At 45.9% G+C, this 22905-nt stretch overlaps 1 protein-coding gene across 1 annotated transcript in view; it reads right to left on the bottom strand.

Moving 5' to 3' along the window:
* The window catches only part of VWA3A (von Willebrand factor A domain containing 3A), a 65509-nt gene that overhangs the window by 30321 nt on the left and 12283 nt on the right, over window positions 1-22905 (bottom strand). The window contains 11 exon segments of the mRNA XM_011987956.1: window positions 952-1046; window positions 1503-1583; window positions 3158-3261; window positions 3673-3808; window positions 5780-5905; window positions 7314-7379; window positions 7622-7730; window positions 8957-9082; window positions 13418-13524; window positions 14880-14978; window positions 20889-20943. Coding sequence (XP_011843346.1) covers window positions 952-1046; window positions 1503-1583; window positions 3158-3261; window positions 3673-3808; window positions 5780-5905; window positions 7314-7379; window positions 7622-7730; window positions 8957-9082; window positions 13418-13524; window positions 14880-14978; window positions 20889-20943 — 1104 coding nt within the window.

Raw genomic sequence — 22905 nt, 5'->3', positions numbered from 1 at the left:
TCATGCCTGCAATCCCAACATGTTGGGAGGCTGGGGCAGAAGAATCACTTGAGACCAAGAGTTTGAGACCAGCCTGGGCAACATAGCGAGACCCTGTCTCTAATAATAATAATAATAATAATAATAATAATAGATGTATAGTATTATAAAATATAATAATTTATAAATGTTAATTCATCAAACAAGGTATGGAATCATAATAATGGCCATGATAGATAACTATTGTTTCTCCCAACTCAGCATCCATTACCTCATCTGGCAACAGCATCCTGATTTTCCTTTGGGAAACACCTCTGCCTCTATCAGTCAATTTGAGTTGAGTGAAACTGAGCCCACTGCAAGCTTCAGGGATGGGCATTTGACCTTGGCCAATCAGAACATCACACCTCTGGCTGGGTGGGAGGATCCATTCATCCATGACCCATTTGCTCTGGCCAGGGAGGAGGTGTGAATTTTTTTTTTTTTTTTTTTTGGAGACCTAGGGACTCGCTCTGTTGCCCAGGCTGGAGTACGGTGGCACAATCATAGCCCACTGCAGCCTTGAACCCCTGGGCTCAAGCGACCCTCCTGCCCCTGCTTCAGCCTCCCAAGTCCCACCTGGGACTACAGGTGTACAACACCATGCCAAGCTAATTATTTTATTTTTTGTAGAGACAGGGTCTCACTATGTTGCCCAGTCTGGTCTCAAACTTTTGGCCTCAAGCGATCCTCCTACTTTGGCTTCCCAAAGCGCTGGGATTGCAAAAATGCTCAGTGACACAACGATGATATTATTGACATCAATGATGGTGGTGGTGACTTTTTCCTCCCCTAGGGGTTCTGCTGAGAGATTCCCAATCCCTAATCTAAGTGATGGCTTCTGATGATACCAACAGGGAATTCATGAGTCAGATAAACGTCATGTCACACACCAGACCCATGAAGGATAAGAACCCTGCTTAGGAAAGGTACCTTTTTTCACAGACAGTGCCCCAAATTCTTCTGCTGGCCAGGGAGAGCCACTCGATCCGCCTCTCGTACATCCGCATAGCTCTGTTGAGCTGTTTCTGCAGAGGTGTGGGCCACAGTGAGCGGCTGCTCAAAGGCTGAGCAACCAAGGGGCCTGAGGGGAAGTAGGTATACCCAGGTGGGCCTCAGGGAATGGTGTGTCAAGTCCCTGGGAATCCAGGCAGTATAATCATTCCACTAAATCATGGACAAATTCGCCACAAGACCAGGAAGGGAAGAGTCACATGGTATTTCATTGCATCAAATGGGGGAGGAAGCAGATCTTTCCCCAGAGGATTAGAGGCTTTTTTTCTTTCTTTTTTTTTTCGAAGCATTGAGGTCCCTGCTTGGGGAGGAGGTGGCCAAAGCTCCAGGGGGCCTGTAGGTGGAGCACACAGTCCCTCTTTACAAGAGGGAGTTTAGTCAATGGTTTGGTGACTCCATAGCCCAGGGAACCTTCCTCCCATCTCCGCCTCCTGCACCCCATTTTCTGACTGATTGAACCCATCACTGACCTGGTACTCATAGAGGAAGGGTGGGTCCACATGTATGTTCTTCACTGTCCCATCGTGCCATTCAAATTGTATCATTGCCTTCTGTTCTCAGGCACGGGCAGGAGGGTGAGCAGGTGAACAGAAGTACATGTAGTTTAATTTGGGCACTGGTTCTCCAAATCAGGTGCAGGAGAGGGAAGTGGGCTCTGAACACATTTGAGGCTGGATTGAACTCCCTCCCAGAACTCCACCACACACACTCCGCAATACCACCACCACCAGGTCCATTGCCTTGTCTGGAACTGGAAGTAGAGAGCCTTAGAGAGAGTGATCCCCTGAACGGACCATGCCTGACAGCAAGCCTCTCAGGCTGTCTTCCTGAGAGGCTTTTCTGAACATCAGAGTCATGAAGATATGGTTGGAGGGTTTTAGTAAAAGAGAGCACAGTTGGAGACCTTAACATATACTGGCCATAGCTTCTTAGGTTTGGAAACCTAGACAGGCCTTCACAGATGCTTTGAAAATCCAATTTGTTAATCTTGTTTTTTCATCCTCCACCAAGTCAATAATTCCATCTCTCTCTCACTCCATCCATCTAGTCATTCATCCATGCACTGCTAGACCTACATGTCCCTTACTCCTCTCTCTTCCTTTCAGTCTTCCATCTTTCTGCTATCTTTCTATTCACCTATTATTCCTTGCATTTCTCCATCCTTTCACTCCTACATCCTTCCATCCTTACTTTAATTTCTACTTTCATTCTTTCATTTGTCCTTTATTCCATTTTGTCATCCATCCTTCCATTTTCCATTTTACCCTTCCACCTGTTCAGATTTCCATCTATTCACCCATCCATTCACCCATCCATGCATCCATCCATCCATCCATCCATCCATCCATCCATCCATCCATCTACTCATCCATTTATCCATCCATCCATCCATCCACTCATCCATTTATCCATCCATCCATCCATCCATTCATCCATCCACCCACCCACCCATCTATCCATCCACCTATCCATCCGTCCGTCCATCCATCCATCCATCCATTCATCCATCCACCCACCCACCCATCTATCCATCCACCTATCCATCCGTCCGTCCATCCATCCATCCATCCATCCATCCATCCATCCATCCATCCATCCATCCACATTTCCATTCATTCATCATTCTTTTCCTTCTTCTGGCCAACCTTCCTTCCAACTACCTTCTCAGCCATCCAGTAAACATTCATTGATTTCCTACTCATACTAAACATGGGGGATAGAGAGTTAGAGAAGAGTGTTCCCTCTTTATACTTCATACTTGATGGGGATTTAAATATGTAAAAATTCATGCATTAACCCTTTATGGGAGCAATAGCAGAAGTCTGCATTAGGTGCAGTGAGGACATAAAGAGAGCAAGTCTGTCCTGTCTGAGTTGGGAGGAGAAAACCTTCATGGAGGAGGTGACCGTGGTACCTGATTTATCCCTCTTGCCCCATCTCCCGAGTTCAATTTTTCAGATCTTTGAAAACCAACAGCTACAGTGGATTTGATGTGCATTCTAGGGTCCTGGGTGGGAAGCCTGAATCCCTGGTGATTCTTATTGCCAGAACATTTAAGAAGGTGGGAAAAGCCACCAGGGAGCTCTCCTGCAGAGGACTGGAGAAAATGATGAATCTGAATTACCTCATGGATAGTCGATGATACTGTTTTCTGGAGAATAGGTACAAATTCCTCCACAGGAGTGAATGCGTTGGGTGCCAGGACCTGATACAGACTTAATTTCTTGGCTGAAAAAATAAATTGTGAGGTTGTAGGCACTGCCTGGGAAGCTCTAAAGGGTTCAAGCCTTTTATTTTTTGAGACAGGGTTTTGCTCTGTCACCCAGGCTGGAATGCAGTGGCACAATCATAACTCACTGTATCCTCAAACTCCTGGACTCAAGGTATTCTCCTGCCTCAGCCTACCTGAGTATCTGGGACTATAGGTGTATGCCACCACACCCAGATAATTTTATTTTTTATAGAGATGGGGTCTTGCTATGTTGCCTAGGTTGGTCTCAAATCCCTGGCCTCAACTAATCCTTCCTTCTTGGCCTCCCAAAGTGCTGGGATTGCAGATGTGAGCCACTGTGCCCGGCCGGATTCAAGCCTTTTAGTCAGTCACCTGTTTCCTGGGTTCTGCCCTCTTTGGAGATTTACCTTTCAGACCATTGACCTTAAGCCACTCTGCAGAAGTCTTGTCCAAGTTTGGAAACTCAATGGTGAGAGGAGCGTCATGCTTTGGGGGTTTAGGCAAGAGGCTTATGAGTAGCCCATTTGCAATCTCTGTGGAAATCTAAATTAAATGAGAAAGCCCTCATTACATAATCATATTTTAGAGTTGAAAAATCCTCAGTCTTCACCCTCCACCCAGTCAACGCAAGTGGAGCATCTTAAACACTCCATGGTAGATTAAAGGCGGTTTTGCCTTTCCCTTCTGTCATCCCCTCCCCGTCTCTGGAGATTTCTGGAATTTCCAGGGGAAGAGGGAGGAGTACCCAGCAACTCGCTTGCTCTCACAGTGGCCTATGCTCCTGGCTCCCTCCCTAACCTTACCGGGAAGATCAGCACCACGGACTCCAAAGTGACAGGTCGCCCCTCCATGCTTTGGAGAACTAAAAACTCCTGCAGCAAATCACTTAGTGAGCCCCGACGTGGCCACCCTGTGGCCACATTTACTAAGTAAAGAACCGAGGCTCTGAGAGGTTAAATTACATAGTGAATGTAGAAGTAAAACATAGAACAGTAAGTCTCAAACTTCAGAGATGTGAGCACTGCCTTCATGAATTTTGCTATATCTGAGTACTACTGTATTATTATATTTTAAGAATCAACATGTAACATTAAAGTTTTTTAGTTATTAATTTTCTTTAATTTTAAAAATTCAATCCCTTTCACAATTTTAGAAAGAAGATCTATGATGACCATAATGAGCTAGTTTGAAATAGATACCATTTAAAAAATATATTAATCCATGCACCACCTAAAATCATCTTGCAAACTACAAGTAGTACATGCACTTCATTTTTGGAAACTCTTGGCAAGGTTTTGGGCCTTAGACCTGGGTTCAATCCAAACTCAATCTATTTCTATCTCTGCAATCTTAGGCAAGTTATGTAACCTCTTAGCTTCGGTTTCCTCATCTATAAAAAGTAATAATATACTTAACTCAGACTCTTGTTAAGATAAAACATTTAAATAATTGAACACTGTGCCTATCTTATAACGAGCATTTAATAAATGAGAACTACTATAATTCTTTTTTTTTTTTTTTTTTTTGAGATGGAGTCTTGTTCTATCACCCAAGCTGGAGTACAGTGGCACTATCTGGGCTCAATGCAACCTCTGCCTCCTGGGTTCAAGTGATTCTTCTGAGTCAGCTTCCCACATAGCTGGGATTACAGGTGCCTGCCACCACGCCTCACTAAGTTTTGTATTTTTAGTAGAGACAGTGTTTCACCATGTTGGCCAGGCTGGTCTTGAACTCCTGACCTCGAGCGATCCACCTGCCACAGCCTCACAAAGTGCTGGGATTACAGGTGTGAGCTATCACACCTGGCCAAGAACTATTATAATTCTAATACTAATTGTTGTTATTGTATTTATACATTTTTAAAATTCTTTTTTGAGACAGGGTCTCGCTCCATTGCCCAGGCTGGAGTGCAGTGGTGCCATTATGGCTCACTGCAGCCTCGACCTCCCAGGTTCAATCATCCTCCCACCTCAGCCTCCTGAGTAGCTGGGACTACAGGCACATGACATCGTGCCTGGCTAATTTTTTAATTTTTTGTAGAGACGGTGTTTTGCCATGTTGCACAGGCTGGTCTTGAATGCCTGGACTCAGGTGATCCTCTGGCCTTGGCCTCCCAAAGCACTGGGATTTCAGGTGTGAGCCATGGCTGAGGTGAGAATGACTCTCTTCAAGACAGCCTATTCTGGATGGTTGAGGTTTTCATGATTCTCCAGACTGGGGGTAAGGGAGGGGAGTGACAAGACAGAGGGGGTGGCAGGAGCCCGCTGATCTTTCTCTGAGATAAATTTTACAGTTAGTAAATCCACCAGGATCTTTCTGGCACCATGGTGGGCCCACCCAGCCCACCCAACTCAGAGCTCTGGGGTGCAATGAAGGGTGGGCCTTGCCTTGTTTCGATTTTAGGAAGTGACGGACACCGGCAGCTGTGCCGTCTATGAACAGGTGAGAAAGGGGAACAAGGCCAGCTGAGTGCTGCTGGGAGAAGGCCCCAGAATTGACACTCACACCACCTACCTCCTCCATGGTGCAGGTGAGCGCCTCACAGGGGCTGCTGTGCCTCAGGGCTTGCACGTGGCTGAGGAGGCTCTGGGCCGTCTGAATTTCTGCCAGGAGCTCATCCATATCCCGGCTGGTGTAGAGCTGAGGGTGGCAAGAGCAATCAGCCAGCCAGAATCACTAGGCTACCTGCAGAAGCCAACCCAGGAAGGGGCAAGCAGCCAGGCCAATGCCCAGGCAGAGGGGCAGACTCTCTCCACTAGGCCTTATAAACTGCTACCCGTGTGCCAGGAAGAGCCTGCAGACATGCTGTGCTCCATTTGTGCAACTGACCTGCTGTGTTTTAAAACAATTGAAGAGTTTTCTAACTGTAAAAGTATAAAGAAACACTTTACATGCACTAGGATGGCTATAATAATAATACTTATTTATTTTATTATTATTTTTAGAAAAAGGGTCTTTTTCTGTCACTCAGGCTGGAGTGCGGTGGTGCAATCATTGGTTACTGCAGCCTCGAACTCCTGGGCTCAAGTGATCCTCCTGTGTCAGCCTCCTGAGTAGCTGTGACTACAGCCATATGCTACCACGCCAGGTGAATTTTTAAATTTTTTGTACAGATGGGCTGTCACTATATTGCCTAGGGTAGTCTCAAACTCCTGGCCTCAAATGATCCTCCTGTCTCGGCCTTCCAAAGCACTAGGATTACAGACATGAGCCACCATGCCTGGTCAAGTCACAGATTTTAAGATAAAATATTCCTTAAACCAGTCAGTTTCAGTCATTTACTTTACCTTTCTAACCTCTGTAGTCTGAGTCACCTACAGACAGAGTCCAGATGATGAGGTATCAAGATAGGGTGCTGCCTGAGTTTGGCTCCCTGCTATGACAAGCAGGGACCTTGTGACCTTTGAATTCACTTGTGAGATGCAAACACTCATTTACTCATGGTTATTAATGGTAGGCAAGACACAGCCTGGGAGCGACCAGATGATTGCATTCTTAATCTTCCAAATGGACCTACACACATGTTTGCTAATCGTTGCCTCCCTTGTGAACACAGGGTGGCTGATGTCTAGTTATTAACTGGGACAAGGACAGTAATGGATGGATCGGTACAGAATGGATTGCTCATTTTGCTCTGCAGTGGGTCCCCTGCAGTAGCAGGAGTTGATCTAGGAGAGAAAATCAAGGCAATTCAGACTCAGTGCTTTGCGGGGAGCAGAGCTAGGCTGGGCCTATATTAACGGCAACTGGAGAGTGATTGAGGATTCTGCAGGCAGGGTTTTAAAAGGCCTCTGGGCTCCCAGGCATGCAATCAATGCATCATACAGGCTGACCAAAGCATCTCCTGTGACTTCAGGTTGTCCCTGTTCTTCCCACATATTCATTCTAACCCGATTTTACCTGTGTAACCTCATTGAATACAGGTGGGGGACAGGGAGAAAAGGAGAAACAAGTGTATAGTGTGGTCCTGGCCCAGACCTCCTGGGTACAACCTTGGAGGCAGACAAGGAGAGAAGAAGAGGGGCCATGTGTTGGCAGAAGGGCTTACCTCCATCTTTGGGCTGTAGCAGTGGTAGTAGCCCCTAACAGCTTCTGCAAGGTTCTTCAGGACAGCCTGCAGGGATGAGGCCAGGGTCAGCCCTCACTAGGGCAACACCAATACTCCAGTAAGCCTTCCCCTTGACTGAACCTCCCAATTATCTGAAGCTTCCCATTTTACCAAAGGGAGAACCAGGCACAAGGACAGGTGCATTCTCATCCACACTCGGGGGCCTGTCCAAGCATGAGGCCTCAAAGGCCAGCCCAACTGACTACCACCAAAGCCAAGGGACACCTCAGAGAATCTCGGGCACTCACAGGGGGCATCTGATCATCGCAGCTGTAGGTGATGAAGTGGATGATGAGGTCTCTTCCCATGGTGGACTGCTGGATGTAGTCGGACAGGATTTCAGAAGCCTGATCTGGGCTGGGGAGAAGGCAGAAAAGTGGACACCCCAGGTCAGATCACTTTGAGAACATTTCAGAGCACAATGGTAATTCCCAAGGAACAGCTACCCATTCTTAACTGGCCACCTGTGTCCCAGGTCACCTATGCGGGATGCAGGGCTAGGTGGACTGCAGGCCTGGCTGCCCTGCCTCCTCTGCAGATGGGTGGCCTGTGATTGCAGTCCTTCCCTCATGTGTGTGTGTGAAGAGTCATGGTTGATGATCTTTTCTTTCTTTCCTTCTTTCTTTTCTTTCTCTCTCTTCCTTCTTTCCTTCCTTTTCTTTCTTTTCTTTTCCTTCTTTCTTCTTTTTCTTTCTTTTTTCTTTTCATTTCTTTCTTTTTCTCTTTCTCTCTCTTCCTTCTTTCCTTCCTTTTCTTTCTTTTCTTTTCCTTCTTTCTTCTTTTTCTTTCTTTTTTCTTTTCATTTCTTTCTTTTTCTCTTTCTCTCTCTTCCTTCTTTCCTTCCTTCCTTTTTTCTCTCTCTTCCTTCTTTCCTTCCTTTCTCTTTTCTTTCTTTCATTCTGTTTCTTTGTCTTTCTCTCTTTCTTTTCTTTCTTTCTCTCTCTCTTTCTTTCTCTCTCTTTCTGCCTGTGACTGCAATCTTTCCCTCATGTATGTGTGAAGAGCCATGATTGATGATCTTTTCTCTTTCTTTCTTTCCTTCCTTCCTTCTCTCTCTCCCTCCCTCTCTCCCTCTCTCTCCCTCCCTTTCCCTCCCTTTCCTTCCTTCCCCTTCCTTCCCCTCCCTCCCTCCCTTCCTCCTTCCTTCCTTCCTCCCTCCCTCCCTTCCTCCCTTCCTCCCTTCCTCCTTCCCTTTCCCTCCCCCTCCCCTCCCCTTCCCTTCCCTTCCCTGGGTCTCACTCTGCTACCCAGGTTACAATGCAGTGGAACAATCATAGCTTACTGCAGCCTTAAACTCCTGGGCTCAAGCAATCCTCCTGCCTCAGCCTCCCAAGTAGCTGGGACTACAGGTGCACACAACCATGACCAGCTAATTTTTATCTTTTTTTTAGAGATAGGTTCTCACTGTGTTGCCCAGACTGGTCACAAACTCCTGGCTTCAAGCAGTCCTCCTGTCTTGGCCTCCCAAAGTGCTGGGATTACAGGCATGAGCCACTGTGAACAGCCCATCTTTTCTCAAACAGTGGTTTGGTTCTTCAGTTCCTTTTGTGTAGTATGTCAACTGCTTAGGAAAGAAGACCTACCAGCTTCTCATGATGACCACCAGGGAATCCAGCCCCTTGAGAGTGAAGATCTTCTTCAGAGCTTGTAGCAGGTTGCTGCCTCCATCAGGCTGCAGTGTCTTTACCCAGAGCTTAAGTTCCTGGAGGCTGGGGGGAGACAACAACGGCAACCTAATTATAAGACTGTTTGTATTTAATTTCATTTTAATTTCTTTTTAGAGATAAGGTCTGGCTATGTCACCCAGGCTGAAGTGCAGTGGTGCAATCATAACTCACTGTAACCTCGAACTCCTGGGCCCAGGCGATCCTCCTGCCTCAGCCTCCCAAGTAGCTGGGACTGCAGGTGTGTGGCATCCTGCCCGGCTAATTTTTATATTTTATGTAGACGGCTGGGCATAGTGGCTCATGCCTGTAATCTCAGCACTTTTGGGGGCCAAGGTGGATGGATCACTTGAGGTCAGGAATTCAAGACCAGCCTGGCCAACATGGTGAATCCCATCTCTACTAAAAATACAAAAAAAAATTAGCCAGCTGTGGTGGCACATGCCTGTAATCCCAGCTACTTGGGAGGGTGAGCAGGAGAACTGCTTGAACTCCAGAGGTGGAAGGTTGCAGTGAACTGAGATTGTGCCACTCTCACTGCACTCCAGCCTGGGCAACAGAGTGAGACTCTATCTCAAAAAAAAAAAAAAAAAATTATGGAGAGATGGGGGTCTCACTGTGTTGCCCAGGCTGGTCTTGAACTCTTGGCCTCAAGAGGTCCCCCTCCCTAGCTTCCCAAACAGCTGGGATTATAGGTGTGAGACCCTACACCTGGCCTGTAGTATTAGGTACCAGGCCCAGGACAAATATTAGCTCATTTAAACCTAATGATAACTTGTTGAGGAGGTATCTTTATTCCCATTTTGCAGATGAGGAAACTGAGTTAGGACTTGCCCAAGGTGATAATGTAAGCAACTGTTAAAACTGAGATTTCAAACCAGGTCTGACTCTAAGATCTGAGCTTTTAGAAATTGTGCTATGTGAGGGTCTGGGGCTGAGTTCCTTCTTCCCCATACCTACTCTCTTGGGAGCCAGCCCTCAACAGGAGGCATGGAGTTAATTCCGCGACCCTAAGAAGGCTCTAAGAGAAAGCATTATGGCTGTGTGGCTTATGTCTCACGTGGGTTGGGGTACACACCACTGGTGAGAAGAAAAATAACTTGATTCTTTCTTGGCTAAAACTTTGCACAACACTAGTGAAAGAGGTCTGTTCTTTCTACTTCAAAAAATCAAAAATCTGAAAGAGAAAATCTCAGTGTGGTGCTAATAAGTTCATCTTTCATGATCATAACTGTCAAGTCTCCTTTTTGAACAGCAAGAACAAGTCCCAGGTCTAGCGCCTTCTCTAGCCAATAGATTTAAGCTGGAATTTAAAACCATTGTTTTTCTCTCATTGTATTTATTTATATGGCTGCTTTTTTTTTTTTTCTCAAAGCCATTAAAGAAAGATATATGGTTGCTTTCTAATTATAGAAATATAATTACATGATTATAGAAGTATAACCATGCAAGTGATATGAACTTCTCAGTTATGGTATTGATAGAAAGTTTCCTTCAGGCCAGGAGCAGTGACTCATGCCTGCAATCCCAGCACTCTGGGAGGCTGAGGAGGGAGGACCACTTGAGGCCAGGAGTTCAAAACCAGTCTGATCAACATAGCCAGACCCCATCTCTACAAAAAAGGAAAAATTTAAAAAATTAGTTGGGCACACCCTTGTTGTCCTAGCTACTGGGGAGGCTGAGGCTGGAGGATCATTTGAGCTCAGGAGATAAGATGGCAGTAAGTTATGATTGTACCACTGCACTCCAGACGTGACAGAGCAAGACCTTGTCTCAAAACAAAACGAAACAAAACAAAAAAAACAAGTTTCTTTCAATAAAAAATAAATAGAATTGAAGTAAAGAAAAATTAGCAATAGTACACATGGTAGGCCAGGCACAGTGGCTCACGCCTGTAATCCCAGCACTTTGGGAGGCCAAGGAGGGCGGATCACTTGAGGTCAGAGTCCGAGACCAGCCTGGCCAACATGGTGAAACCCCGTTGCTACCAAAAATCCAAAAAAAAAAAAAAAAAAAAAATTAGCAGGGCATGGTGGAGCACACCTGTAATCTCAGCTATTTGGGAGGCTGAGGCAGGATAGTTGCTTGAACCCAGGAAACGGATGTTGTGGTGAGCCAAGATCGCACCACTGCATTCCAGCCTGGGTGACAGAGTGAGACTCCATCTCAAAAATAAAATAAAATAAAATAAAATAAAATAAAATAAAATAAAACAAAACAATAGTACACATGGTAAAGATATGACATAGGGATATGACAAGAGAATTCTAGGAGTTCCTGAAGATGCAGAACTTTTGGCTGCCATCCATTAACAACCCAGGGGTCACTGCTCCACCTAAAGTGGAAATCAGAGTACAAAATGCTCTCGTTCATTGAGTACCTGGCACTAGCCCAGTACTTTGTTTTCATTTCATCGCCATAACAGTCCTGTGAAGAGTGGATAGGATTGGCCTTGTTTTGCAAATGAGAGAGTTAAGGGACTTGTCAAGAACACGCAGTGACTGTTGGGGTTGGGATTCAAAGCCAGAGGGCCAGAAGTGGGCAATTCTCTATCTAGAAGGGCTCTTCTTTACAGCTAGTGCTGGCGAGGGGGCCTCCCTCCTAGAAATCTAAGCACATGCTTTTTTTTTTAACTTTTAAATTTTTTTTGGAGACAGGGTCTCTCTCTGTCACCCAGGCTGGAGTACAGTGGCACAACCATAGCTCACTGCAGCCTCGACCTCCCTCCCAGTCTCAATCAAACCTCCCACCTCAGCCTCCCGAGTAGTTGGGACTATAGGCACATGCCATCACACCCGGCTAATTTTTAAATTTTTTTGTAGAGATGGGGTCTCACTGGGTTGCTCAGACTGGTCTCAAACTCCTGAGCTCAAGCGATCCTCCCACCTTGGCCTCCCAAAGTGCTGGGATTATAGGCATGAGCAACTGGCGCTGGCCAAAGCACGTGCGTTTTCCTGGGATCTGGAATCCAATCCTGGCTTTGCCGCATTGGGCATCTTCCCTAAGCTGAGTCTGCATTTCCTCATCTGCAAAATGAGGATAATAATCCTATTCCATGGGGTGGCTATATATACTAAATACAATCATCCATGCAAAGTACCTAGTATGGCAACCAACACATGGTGGGTGACTGAGGACATTCCTTTCACGGAAAAGAAATTTCTACTCACTGGATAAATAGAAATTCTTACATACCTCCCTCCTATCCCTAAAAAAAACCCCAGGCTAGAAACCCCCAACTAAAGGACATCCATGCAGTAGAGTACTATGTAGCCATTAAAACAAATGAGGTAGATTTGTATGCATTGACAGAGAAAGAGATTCAAGACCAGCTAGAAAGCCAAAGCACAGAGCAGTGTTATATAGGTCCTGTTTATGTCAAAATAAGAAGGTAAACACATAGATGCGTGTGTGCAAATATTATTTGTGGAAGTGATATAAGGAACTATTTTGGGCCAGGCACAGTGTCTCACATCTGTAGTCCCAGCACTTTGGGAGGCCAAGACTGGAAGAGCACTTGAGGCCAGGAGGTCAGGACCAGCCTGGACAACATCGCAAGATCCCATCTTTACAAAAATAAACAATATGGCTGGGTGTGGTGGCTCATGCCTGTAATCCCAACACTTTGGGAGGTCAAGGTGACAGATCACTTGAGGTCAGGAGTTCGAGACCAGCCTGGCCAACATGGTGAAACCCTGTCTCTACCAAAAAATGCAAAAGTTAGCTGGGCATGGTAGCGTATGCCTGCAGTCCCAGCTACTTGGGAGGCTGAGGCACGAGAATCACTTGAACCCGTGGGGTGGAGGTTGCAGTGAGCCAAGATCACACCACTGTACTCCAGCCTAGGCAACAGAGACCGAGTCTAAATAAACAAATAAAAATGTAGCAGGGTGTGGTGGCACATGCCTGTAGTCCCAACTACTCAGGAGGCCGAGGTGGGAGGATTGCTTAAGCCCAGGAGGTCAAAGCTGCAATGAGCTATGATTACGCCACTGCACTCCAGGTTGGGAGACACCATGAGATCCTGTCTTTAAAAAAAAAAAAAAAAAAAAAGAGGGAGACTCATTTGCTATTATTTATCATCCTTTCATACTGTTGGAATTTTTTAAAAACACGCATGTGTTATTTTCACAATAATAAAACTATCTTTGCTAGTTTGCTGGATAAAAACGGTGTCTTGTGGTCACCTTCTCTGTCAGTTTATGAACAGCTGCATGGCCATCTTTCCAAAAATTGTTTCTGCTTTTGTGAGTTGTCTCTTTGTACTTACTTATCTAGTAGTGGCCTGGGGTTTGCAGTTGAATTATTCAATAAAGACTCTGCTGGTTAGGGAGGAAAATGAAAAAGTCAATATCACCGTCAGGCAGGAAAGCCACTCACACAGAGGCGCTGACTTCCATGGGGTCCGGCCAGAGGGACCTGGCGTTGGTGCCAAAGGACAGGACAAATAGCTTCTCCTTGTGGCTCAGCTGCTCATCGATGAGGCTCTGTTGGACAAAAGGACGTCACTGGCTCCCATAGCCAGGGGAATGTGGAGCCTGGCTTTGCCTCTCTCGCCTTAGCTGGCCCCTCTGGGCTGGGTCTGAGCTGTGCTGAAATATGGCTGCTTGAGGCTGGACTTAGCAGCCAGCCCCAAGCCAACATTTGCTTCCCACCTGCCGGGCCTCCTGTGGGTGGGATGAGCATCTGGGCTGCCATCTCAGTGTGCTATGGTTGGCCCCTTGGCGCTTACCTGTGGCACCTGGAGAGGGAGGACAGAGGTCAGGGCAGTGGTTTCTCTCTAAGGCATGTGAGCTGGAGATGGAGCTGGTGAGTATCCATAACTTCTCCCTCTTCTTCCTGGCCAGCTAGAAATTCCACCTGTATGCCACCCCATGAGCTCTGCCCTGGCTAATAGTAGACCACTCCACCTGAGGGATCTTTGGAAACTCTGTCCTGAGGACTTGTCATGAAGGGGGAGACTGCTCTGCAACCTGTCTCCTGACATCCACTGAGACCAGGAACAGGGAACAAGTCTGGAGGACAGCCCCACACTGAGCCTCATAAAGGCTCTGCAGGACCTGTACAAAATACAAGGGGCTGTTGCTGCCATGGTACCCATAGGAAAATAGCCTGTCCACACCACATCAGGCTGCAGAGGCTTTTCTCCAGGCCAGATTTCTCACTGCACACTTATGAGAAGACTTCTCACAGAGCACTTCACTTGCACAAGCTCCTTTTACCCTTATGGCAACCCTAGGTAGTCACTGTTGTTATCCCCATTTTACAGAGGAGGTAAGTAAGACACAGAGAGATTAGTTAACGTGGTCACATGGCCTGGAATTGGTGGAAGTGGCTGGGATTTGACTCCAGCCATCTGACTCTAGTTCTTAGCTTCTCCGCTATGGAGGTGAGTTGGGGATGGAGCAATGGGCAACACCAGCCTGTTCACTGCTCTCAAGCTAGAGCTGGTGAGTATCCAATGGGAACCGTAACTCCAAAGAAACCAGAATAGCTCCTCCATCCAGAAAAGGCCAGAAGCCCTGTGCTGTGCTGTGCTATGCAGGAGTCTTCACATCCTCTTTCCAGGGAAACATGGGAGCTCTTGAGTCAAAGTCTAGTTGGCAGGTACTGTCGTGGTGAGAATACTGGAAGTTCACACTACAACCGAAAATGACTCTGTGGTTGGGTTTTGTAGAATTCAACATAGTTCTCTAACCGTAGGTGCTAATTAAGTGTGAACTTTTCTTTATAAGACACCCTATCTTGCATTTGCTATAAACAAGCTAGTCAGCAAGCTCAGGAAGGAAAGGCTGGGGGTGGTGGGTGGTTCCAGGTGTTTCAGTGCGCCAGACAGACTTACCATGAGGTCCTTTTGGAACTCCTCTTTCTGAGGGCCACTGCTGACGGCTGACACATCTATGAGGATGCTGACTCTGGCCCCTTTGATGAGGCCAAATGCCTAAAACCAAAGAGGGTATTTGGAAACAGCCAGTACAAGTCTGTGCATCTCCTACACTGAGCTGCTCTGTGCGATGCAGTGATGCGAACACTTCCCTCACCCCTAACAAGCAGCAGCAGACAGAAACCCCATTTTACAAGGGAAAAGCAAAACCCAATATCATGACTTCAACTCTGGGCATGACTGCTCTTATTTTGTGGCAGCCTCTTCTTTGTAAGTTTTTTCCCCTTATATTTCTTGTCTAATCTTATGAAGTAATACATGGTCATTGTAGAAAATCTGGAGACTGTAGAAAAGCACCCTTTGTTTGAAGATATAAAATTTGATGGCTATTTATATTAGCTTATCTGATTTAATTTCTCTATATCCTTATTTATTTTTTTGCTTCTTTTCCGGTTCAAGGGCGGTTTTTTTGGTTTGCCCGGTTGCATTGTTTTTTTTTTGGTTTTTTATTTTTTTTTTTTTTTTTTTTTTTTTGAGTTGGGGTCTTGCTATATTGTCGAGGTTGGTCTCGAACTCCTGGGCTCAAGCAACCATGTGCCACCACATCCAAGTTTCTAATTATGTTTCTAAATGGTATTATTACTCTACAGTTATTACTCCTTGACTTATGATGGGGCCACGTCCTGATAAACCCATCACAAGTGGAAAAATCATAAGTCGAACCATTCTAAGTCAAGGACTGTCTGTATTACTTGTTGATGCTGTTTGATTCTGCACATAAATGTTCATCTTGTTAAAGCTGCATTGTGGATTGGAACTTTCATTCATATGAAATTGATAGTTCTCTAGGGGCAGTAGGTTCCATTCGGTGTTTTTCCTTAAATCCTACTTTATTGGATATCTAATTTTCCTGTTGAATTCACTCTTCTGCTCTCAGAGAGTATTTTATATCTTCTCTTACACCTGCAGCACTCCCTTTCTGTACTCTCCCAGCAAGTGATTTTGCCTCCAATTTTGCTAAGAAAACAGAAACAAATTGGAGAGAATTAAAAAAAAATCTTTCCATGCAGAGTCTACTGACCTACCAGCCCATAGCCCTACACACTTCACCTTTTTCCAGTTAAAATGCATCTAAGGCCAACCAGCAACGGTCTAGGCTAACCTTTGACTTGCATCACTGGATCTTCTCTTGCTAAATAGGAACTCTGCTTCTGTGATCATCCCTTCTCCTGGATCATCCATTCCTATTGATTGTACAACTTCCATCATCATACGAACAGGTTATAATATCGCCCATCTTAAAAAAGATATAGACCTCTCAGGATGCCACCTCTCCCTCCTGCTGCTGTTTCATTTTTCGGCTCTCCATCTTAGCCACACGTCCTTACCTCCCGGGGACCCATTCAAGTTAGGTTCTCACCTTCCTATTCCTCTGAAACCACATGTGTCAAGCTGATCAATGACCTCTGTCTTGCCAAGCCCAAGGGTTAAATCCAAATTCTCAACTTTCTCGAACTCTGAGTAGCATATAGCACAGTTTGACTGTGTCAAGAATTTAACAAGTTAAAACACTTTGTACATGTGTCTTCCAGGACACCACATTTTCCCACTTTCCCCTCTATTCACTGCCCAGATTTTCTTAATTTCCTTTCCTAGAGAGTCCCTCCTCCTTGTTCCAAAGTCACAATACTGGCGTGCCCTAGGAACTTGCTTCTGAGGGTGTGGGTCATGGGCCGACAGCATCACCATCCCTCAACTTGCTAGAAATGCAGAGTCTCAGGTCCCACTCCAGGCTTACCTAATTAGAGTCTTTATTTTAACAAGGGCTTCCAGGTGCAGTGGCACAATCATAGCTCACTGCAGCCAGGAACTCCTGGGCTCAAGTGATCCTCCTGCCTCAATCTCCTAAGTAAGCTGGGACTATAGGTGTGCGCCATCACACCTGGCTATTTGGTTTTTTAATTTTTTTGTAGAGATAGGGTCTTACTGCATTGCCCAGGCTGGTCTTGAACTCCTGGCCTCAAGTGACCCTCCAGCCTCGGCCTCCCAAAGTGCTGAGATTGCAGCCATGAGCCCTCAAGCCTGGCCACTCTCTTCTTTATCTACCCCAGGGTTTGCCAGCTTTGGCACTACTGACATTTGGCACTATTGACATTTGGGCTGGATAATTATCTTTTGTAGGGAGCTGTCCTGTGCATTACAGGATGGTGAGCAGCATCCCTGGCTGCTGATAAACTAGATGTAGGTAACAACCCCTCTCCTCCAGCCATGACAATCAAAAATGTCTCCAGACATTGCCAAATGTTCCTGTGGGGCAAAATCTCCCCTGGTGGAGAACTACTGTTCTTTGATCACCTCCTAAGTGATCTAAGTGTCATGCCTTTGAATACTATCCAAACGCTAATAATTATCTGAGGTCCATCTTCAGATTTCTCTTGGAACTTCAGACCTGTGCACCCAACATCCTGCTCCGCTTCTCTGTCTGGAAGTCTACTAAGTCCCTCAGGCTTCACATGTCCAAAACAAGACCTCTTGGTTTTCCTTCTCAAGTCTGTTTCTCCCTCAGCCTTCCCCATCTCAGTAAATGCCATTCAACACTGGCCCAGGTGCTCTGGCCCCAAACCTATCTAATCCATTGGCAAGTTCTGCTGGTCCTACCTTCCAGTTGCGCGTTGAATCTACCATATATCATTCTGTCGACCCTAGAGCTTGAGTCTAAGCCTCCGTCGTTCTCACCCAGCGCAGTTGTCCTGTTTCCACTTTTACCCCCTGTATAGTCAAGTTATGCAGCAGCCAGTGTGATTCTTTTGAAACTTGTCAGATCAGGTCACTCCCCGGCTTTATTAAAGCCTTCATCTTTGGAATCAGGCCCTCCTGGACTTCAACCTGCTCATCTAACCTTGTCTCCTTTCTCCACGTAGCTCACTCTGTGCTTGCTGCACTGGCCCATGTGCTGCTTCTGGAACATACCAAGCTCGTTCCTGCCTCAAGACTTTTGGACTTGCTGTCTCCTCTGCTTGGAACATTCTCCCCAAAATATTGGCAGGGCTCACCTCTGTACTTTCTTTAGGTGCCTTTTCAAATATCTCCTCTTCAGAGTAAGTATCCTCAACCGTTCCATTTATTTATTTTTTATTTTAGTTTTGAGAGGGAGTCTCACTCTGTCTCCCAGGCTGGAGTGCAGTGGCATGATTTCAGCTCACTGCAACTCTGCCTCCTGGGTTCAAGCAATTCTCCTGCTTTAGCCTCCCGAGTAGCTGGTATTACAGGCGCCCACCACCACGCCTGGTTAATTTTTGTGGTTTTACTAGAGACGGGGTTTCAGCATTTTGGCCAGGCTGGTCTCAAATTACTGACCTCAAGTGATCCGCCTGCCTTGGCCTCCCAAAGTGTTGGGATTACAGGTGTGCACCACCATGTCTGGCCTCAACCATTCCATTTAAATAGGCCTTCTGTTCCACTCTCGGTTCCCTTACTCAGCTTTGTTTCTTTTTACAGCACGTAAGCTCCATGAAGACAGGACCTTAGTATTAGTCATGGTTTTTTTCCCCCCAGTGAACCATTCCTTTAGCAAGTACTGGTCATGTTGGTAGTCTCAATCCTAGAAGAGTGTCTGTTATACAATGACTCAATACGTGTTTGTTGAATTCATGACCCAAATATGGCACAAGGCTTTCTAGGGTATTGCCAGTCTGGAGGCAAGAAGTTGAAATCTAGAGCCAATTCTATTTCTTTTAAATTAAAAACAAGCTGCCATGAGGACTTTACAGCTTTTGGAATTGAAAACATTCATTCCCTAAACCTAGCCATTGAAGTTCTAGACATTTATTCCATAGAAATAACTGGACAAGTATGTTAGAGGCAACTGGAGCCGGGTAATACCAGATATTCTCATTTTTCAAGAGAAGTCTGATAGCAGACATGAAAGTGAAATATCAGGATTTAAAAAATCTTGGCAACTAATTTGAAAAATATTTAAAACTAGGGAGCCTGGAACAGCATGGCTGTGGGCCAGATTTGGCCTGCATGCCACTAGTTTATAACTTCTCCTTTTATCCTCTGCAGACACAGATCCAGAGAAGCGAGGCCACTTTCTAGGGCCTTAGTGAGAGAGCAGAACAGGAATGGTGACCAGCGATTATCTGGCCATCATATCAGGCTGCCTGCCTCAACACCCAGGGAGCCGGTGAGCTGATTCACAGGTGATCGCTTCCCTGGGCTCTTCCATGGTTTCTCTGTAGCTCTGTCAGAAAGGGGTGGCAGGAAGAAGGGGCTATCGATCCCCGCCAACTTTGACAAAGGTGCCAGGATGGGGTGATGGGGGTGGGTCGGTAAGAGCAGCATGTGCTACGTGGATGCCTATGGAGTATGGGAGGATTTAATTCCTCTGGGGTCTCTCTGCCTGTTACCATGGGCAACCAGAGGGGTCCAGCTATAGCCGCAGACAAGCATCTGCTTACTCAACTTGTCCAAGCGAGTGAAGGAGGTTCTGGATCTGAGGTGTAGACCACACCCTGGAATTGGCGGGACAGACAGGCTTAGCACTATGTTGTTACCCACTGTCCTTGGTAGAGGTGGGGATTGGGAGTAGGGAGCATGACTTTCAGCATCTGCTTTTCCCAGGGTTTAAAGCAAGAGTTGAAGATTGTGCCTAAGGGTGGAAGCAAACGGGAAGCCAGAAAAGTGCCAGTTGATGGCAATTAAGCTAAAACAAACAAGAAAGCAAATCAAAGGTTAATTTGCCCATGATCACTCATTTACCCTTGGGTTCTGAGAAAAGCATTTAATTAAAATTTTTTTTTTTTTTTTTAAAGACAGGTCTTGCTCTGTCACCCAGGCTGGAGTGCAGTGGCCCGATCACAGCTCACTGCAGCCTTGAGCCTCCTGGGCTCAAGAAATCCTCCTGCCTCAGCCTCTCAAGTAGCTGGGACTACAGGTGTGTGCACCACTACGCCTAGCTCTTAATCAAACTTTTGTGGTTTTTTTGTTTGTTTTTTTGTTTGTTTTTGAGACGGAGTCTCACTGTGTTGCCCAGGCTAGAGTGCAATGGCGTGATCTCGGCTCACTGCAACCTCCACCTCCTGAGTTCAAGCAATTTTCCTGCCTCAGCCTCCAGCATAGCTGGGATTACAGGCATGCATGACCACGCCTGGCTAATTTTTTGTAGTTTTAGCAGGGACAAGGTTTCACCACGTTGGCCAGGCTGGTCTTGAACTCCCGACCTCAGGTGATCCACCTACCTAGGCCTCCCAATGTGTGGGGATTACAGGCATAAGCCACTATGCCCAGCCCTTAATCAAACTTTTAAGAAAAGTGACATCCAGATGATCAGCCTTAGTCTTCTAAATCTCATTGTGGGTCTGAAGTTAAATGCCTAGTGCACATCTGCATTCTCACCTGCCCAGCACCCGTTCCCCCTTCTGGTAACAGTGCTCTGGCCTTCCACATGCAACCATCTGTCTCCCTTTCTCAGTCCATGAGGGCTGGGGGGGGCTAACCCCCAGTCTCTTTCCCCTTCCCCCATGTCTTTTTTTTTTTTTTTTTTTGCCCCAGAAGTGAGCACTAGTTCCAGGCCTAGTCAGATAGTATATTTCATCTCCTTGGCTATGTTGATTGGTGTAAATTGGTCAATGGGAGTCAGTCCCAGGATTTGGAAATTGTGCAGGGAACAGGAAGTGAGGTTCCTTTCTACTGGAGCTGCTGATCACCACCTTCCTACGCCTGAAGAGAGATGTCCCGCGAATAAAACCAACTGAGAGGAAAGCAGAGCCCACAGGCCTAGAGGTGACATCATCTGAGCACCTGGATCCAGCTGTGGCTTGGGTTTTCATTTATGTAGGTTAGTAAATGCCTTTTTTAGCTTAAGCCAATTTACATTGGAGGTCTATCATTTGCAACTGAAAGGGTTCTAACAAATACAGATGGAATGAGTGAAAGGGGGCAAAGAATTAAACCTACGCCCGTTACCTTCTTGCTGTTTTCTGTTAGCCACTGAATTCTCTCTTGATAGACTTCAATAGTGCTGTCAAGACATCAGAAAGACTCATCACCCAAGGTCAGTATCCTCACTGAGCAACAACAGCCACTTACATACGCAAAAGGCAGGTATGAATATTTTTTTTTTAATGTGCATAGGGTCTTGGAAGAAGGTGGTGAACATTTTAAGTGCACTGTAGTGCACGCCTGTAGTCCTGGCTACTCAGGAGGCTGACTTGATCACTTGAGGCCAGGAGTTCAAGACCAGCTTGAACAACCTAGTGAAACCCTGTCTCTACAAAAAATACAAAAATTTGCTGGATATGGTGGTGCATGCCTGTAGTCCCAGCTACTCAGGAGGCTGAGGTGGGAGGATCACTTGAGCCCAGGAGTTCAAGGCTGCATGGAGTTATGATTGTTCCACTGCACTCAAGCCTGAGTAAAATCAAGCAAAGACAAAACTGAAGATACTTGGTTTGCCAGGGCACTAGGTATAAGGGGATTGCAAAAGGGATGGAGTTTATAGGTGCTGCTCTACTGGTGACACAGTGCACAGGATAAATGACAATGGTTTGGTGGATCAAGTGGTGGAATCAGGCCCTCCCGGACTTCAACCTGCTCATCTAACCTCGTCTCCTTTCTCCACATAGCTCACTCTGTGCTCATTCTGCCCGGTGTGGACAGGTCTGTGGAGGATGGGGGAGGGTGTTCTTATGAGAAAGTTGGAAGACCACCCTTGCACTTGCTCGAATCTGTGGCTTCTCAGAAGAAATTGTTCCTAGTCTCCTGGAAACTGATCATAAAGGCACAACAGAGGCAGTTAAGCAATCATTTCCACTGGATTGATTAACAAAAAACCTAGTTTCTGAAAAGTAGCTGGGGGACCTTCTGGAAGTTGCCTTATTGCATGCCTGGCTGGAGACTAGCATATATCATGTGCACAAGGTAAGGACTCAGTCACTTGAATTTAATTGACTTGTCCTCACTGGGGGCAGGTGAGATTTGGGGGCCTAGAGAGGGACAAAAGAGGTCTTTGGAAATGAGATCATGGGGTAGGGGGTAGTAGATAGAGTCATAAGGGATACATGAGTTATGAATAGAGCTAAGAGGATGAGCTTTATTTTTATCTTCTTCTTATTTTTATTTGAGACAGGGTCTCATTCTGTTGCCCAGGCTGGAGTGCAGTGGTACGATCATGGCTCACTGCAGCTTCAACCTCCCTTGGCTCAGGTGATCCTCTCACCTCAGTCTTTAAGTAGCTGGAACTATAGATGCACACCATCACAACTGGCTAATTTTTATATTTTCTGTAGAGTTGGGGTTTCATAATTTTTCCCAGGCTGGTCTTGAACCCCTGAACTCAAGCGATCCTCCCGCCTCAACCTTCCAACGTGTTGCGATTACAGGCGTGAGCCACTGTGCCCAGTTGAAGATGAACTTTATAATAAAACATGTTTGTGTTCAAGATCTAGCTTTGCCATCTACTCGCTGTGTGACCTTGGACAGGTGTGGTAACCTTTCTGAGCCCCAGTTTCACCATCTCCAACATGAAGGTAACAACAGGATTTGTTACCTTCAATTTGCTAAAAGTCAATTTACTGAAAGCCAATCCTCCGAAAATCAATTTGCCAAATGACCAATTAGCTAAATAGACTTGAACATTCCTTAAAATGCTGGATTCACAATTAAAACTGATAAACCAAAATATTGCAGAATTCTTTAAAACCTGTTTCAGCTTCCAACCTAATAAAAGTTACTATAAATTCTACAGTTCAATGGTTTTGAGAAATTTGAGCAATTGGTCATTCCATGAATGGCCATTCAGCAATCAACTTCTGGTTAACTGGCTTGAGAGTAATGGTTTTATAAGGGGAAACCCCTTTCTCTTGATTCTCATTCTCTCTTTGCTGGCTGCCTTGTAAGATGTCCCTTTGCTCTTCCTTCATCTTCTGCCATGAATCATGTGGAACTGTGGGTCCATTAAACCTCTTTCTTCTTAAATTGCCCA

This window comes from Mandrillus leucophaeus, unplaced genomic scaffold, assembly GCF_000951045.1.
Source record: "Mandrillus leucophaeus isolate KB7577 unplaced genomic scaffold, Mleu.le_1.0 Scaffold32, whole genome shotgun sequence".
Classification (NCBI taxonomy): Eukaryota; Metazoa; Chordata; class Mammalia; order Primates; family Cercopithecidae; genus Mandrillus; species Mandrillus leucophaeus.
This window is presented reverse-complemented; position numbering and strand designations above follow the sequence as displayed.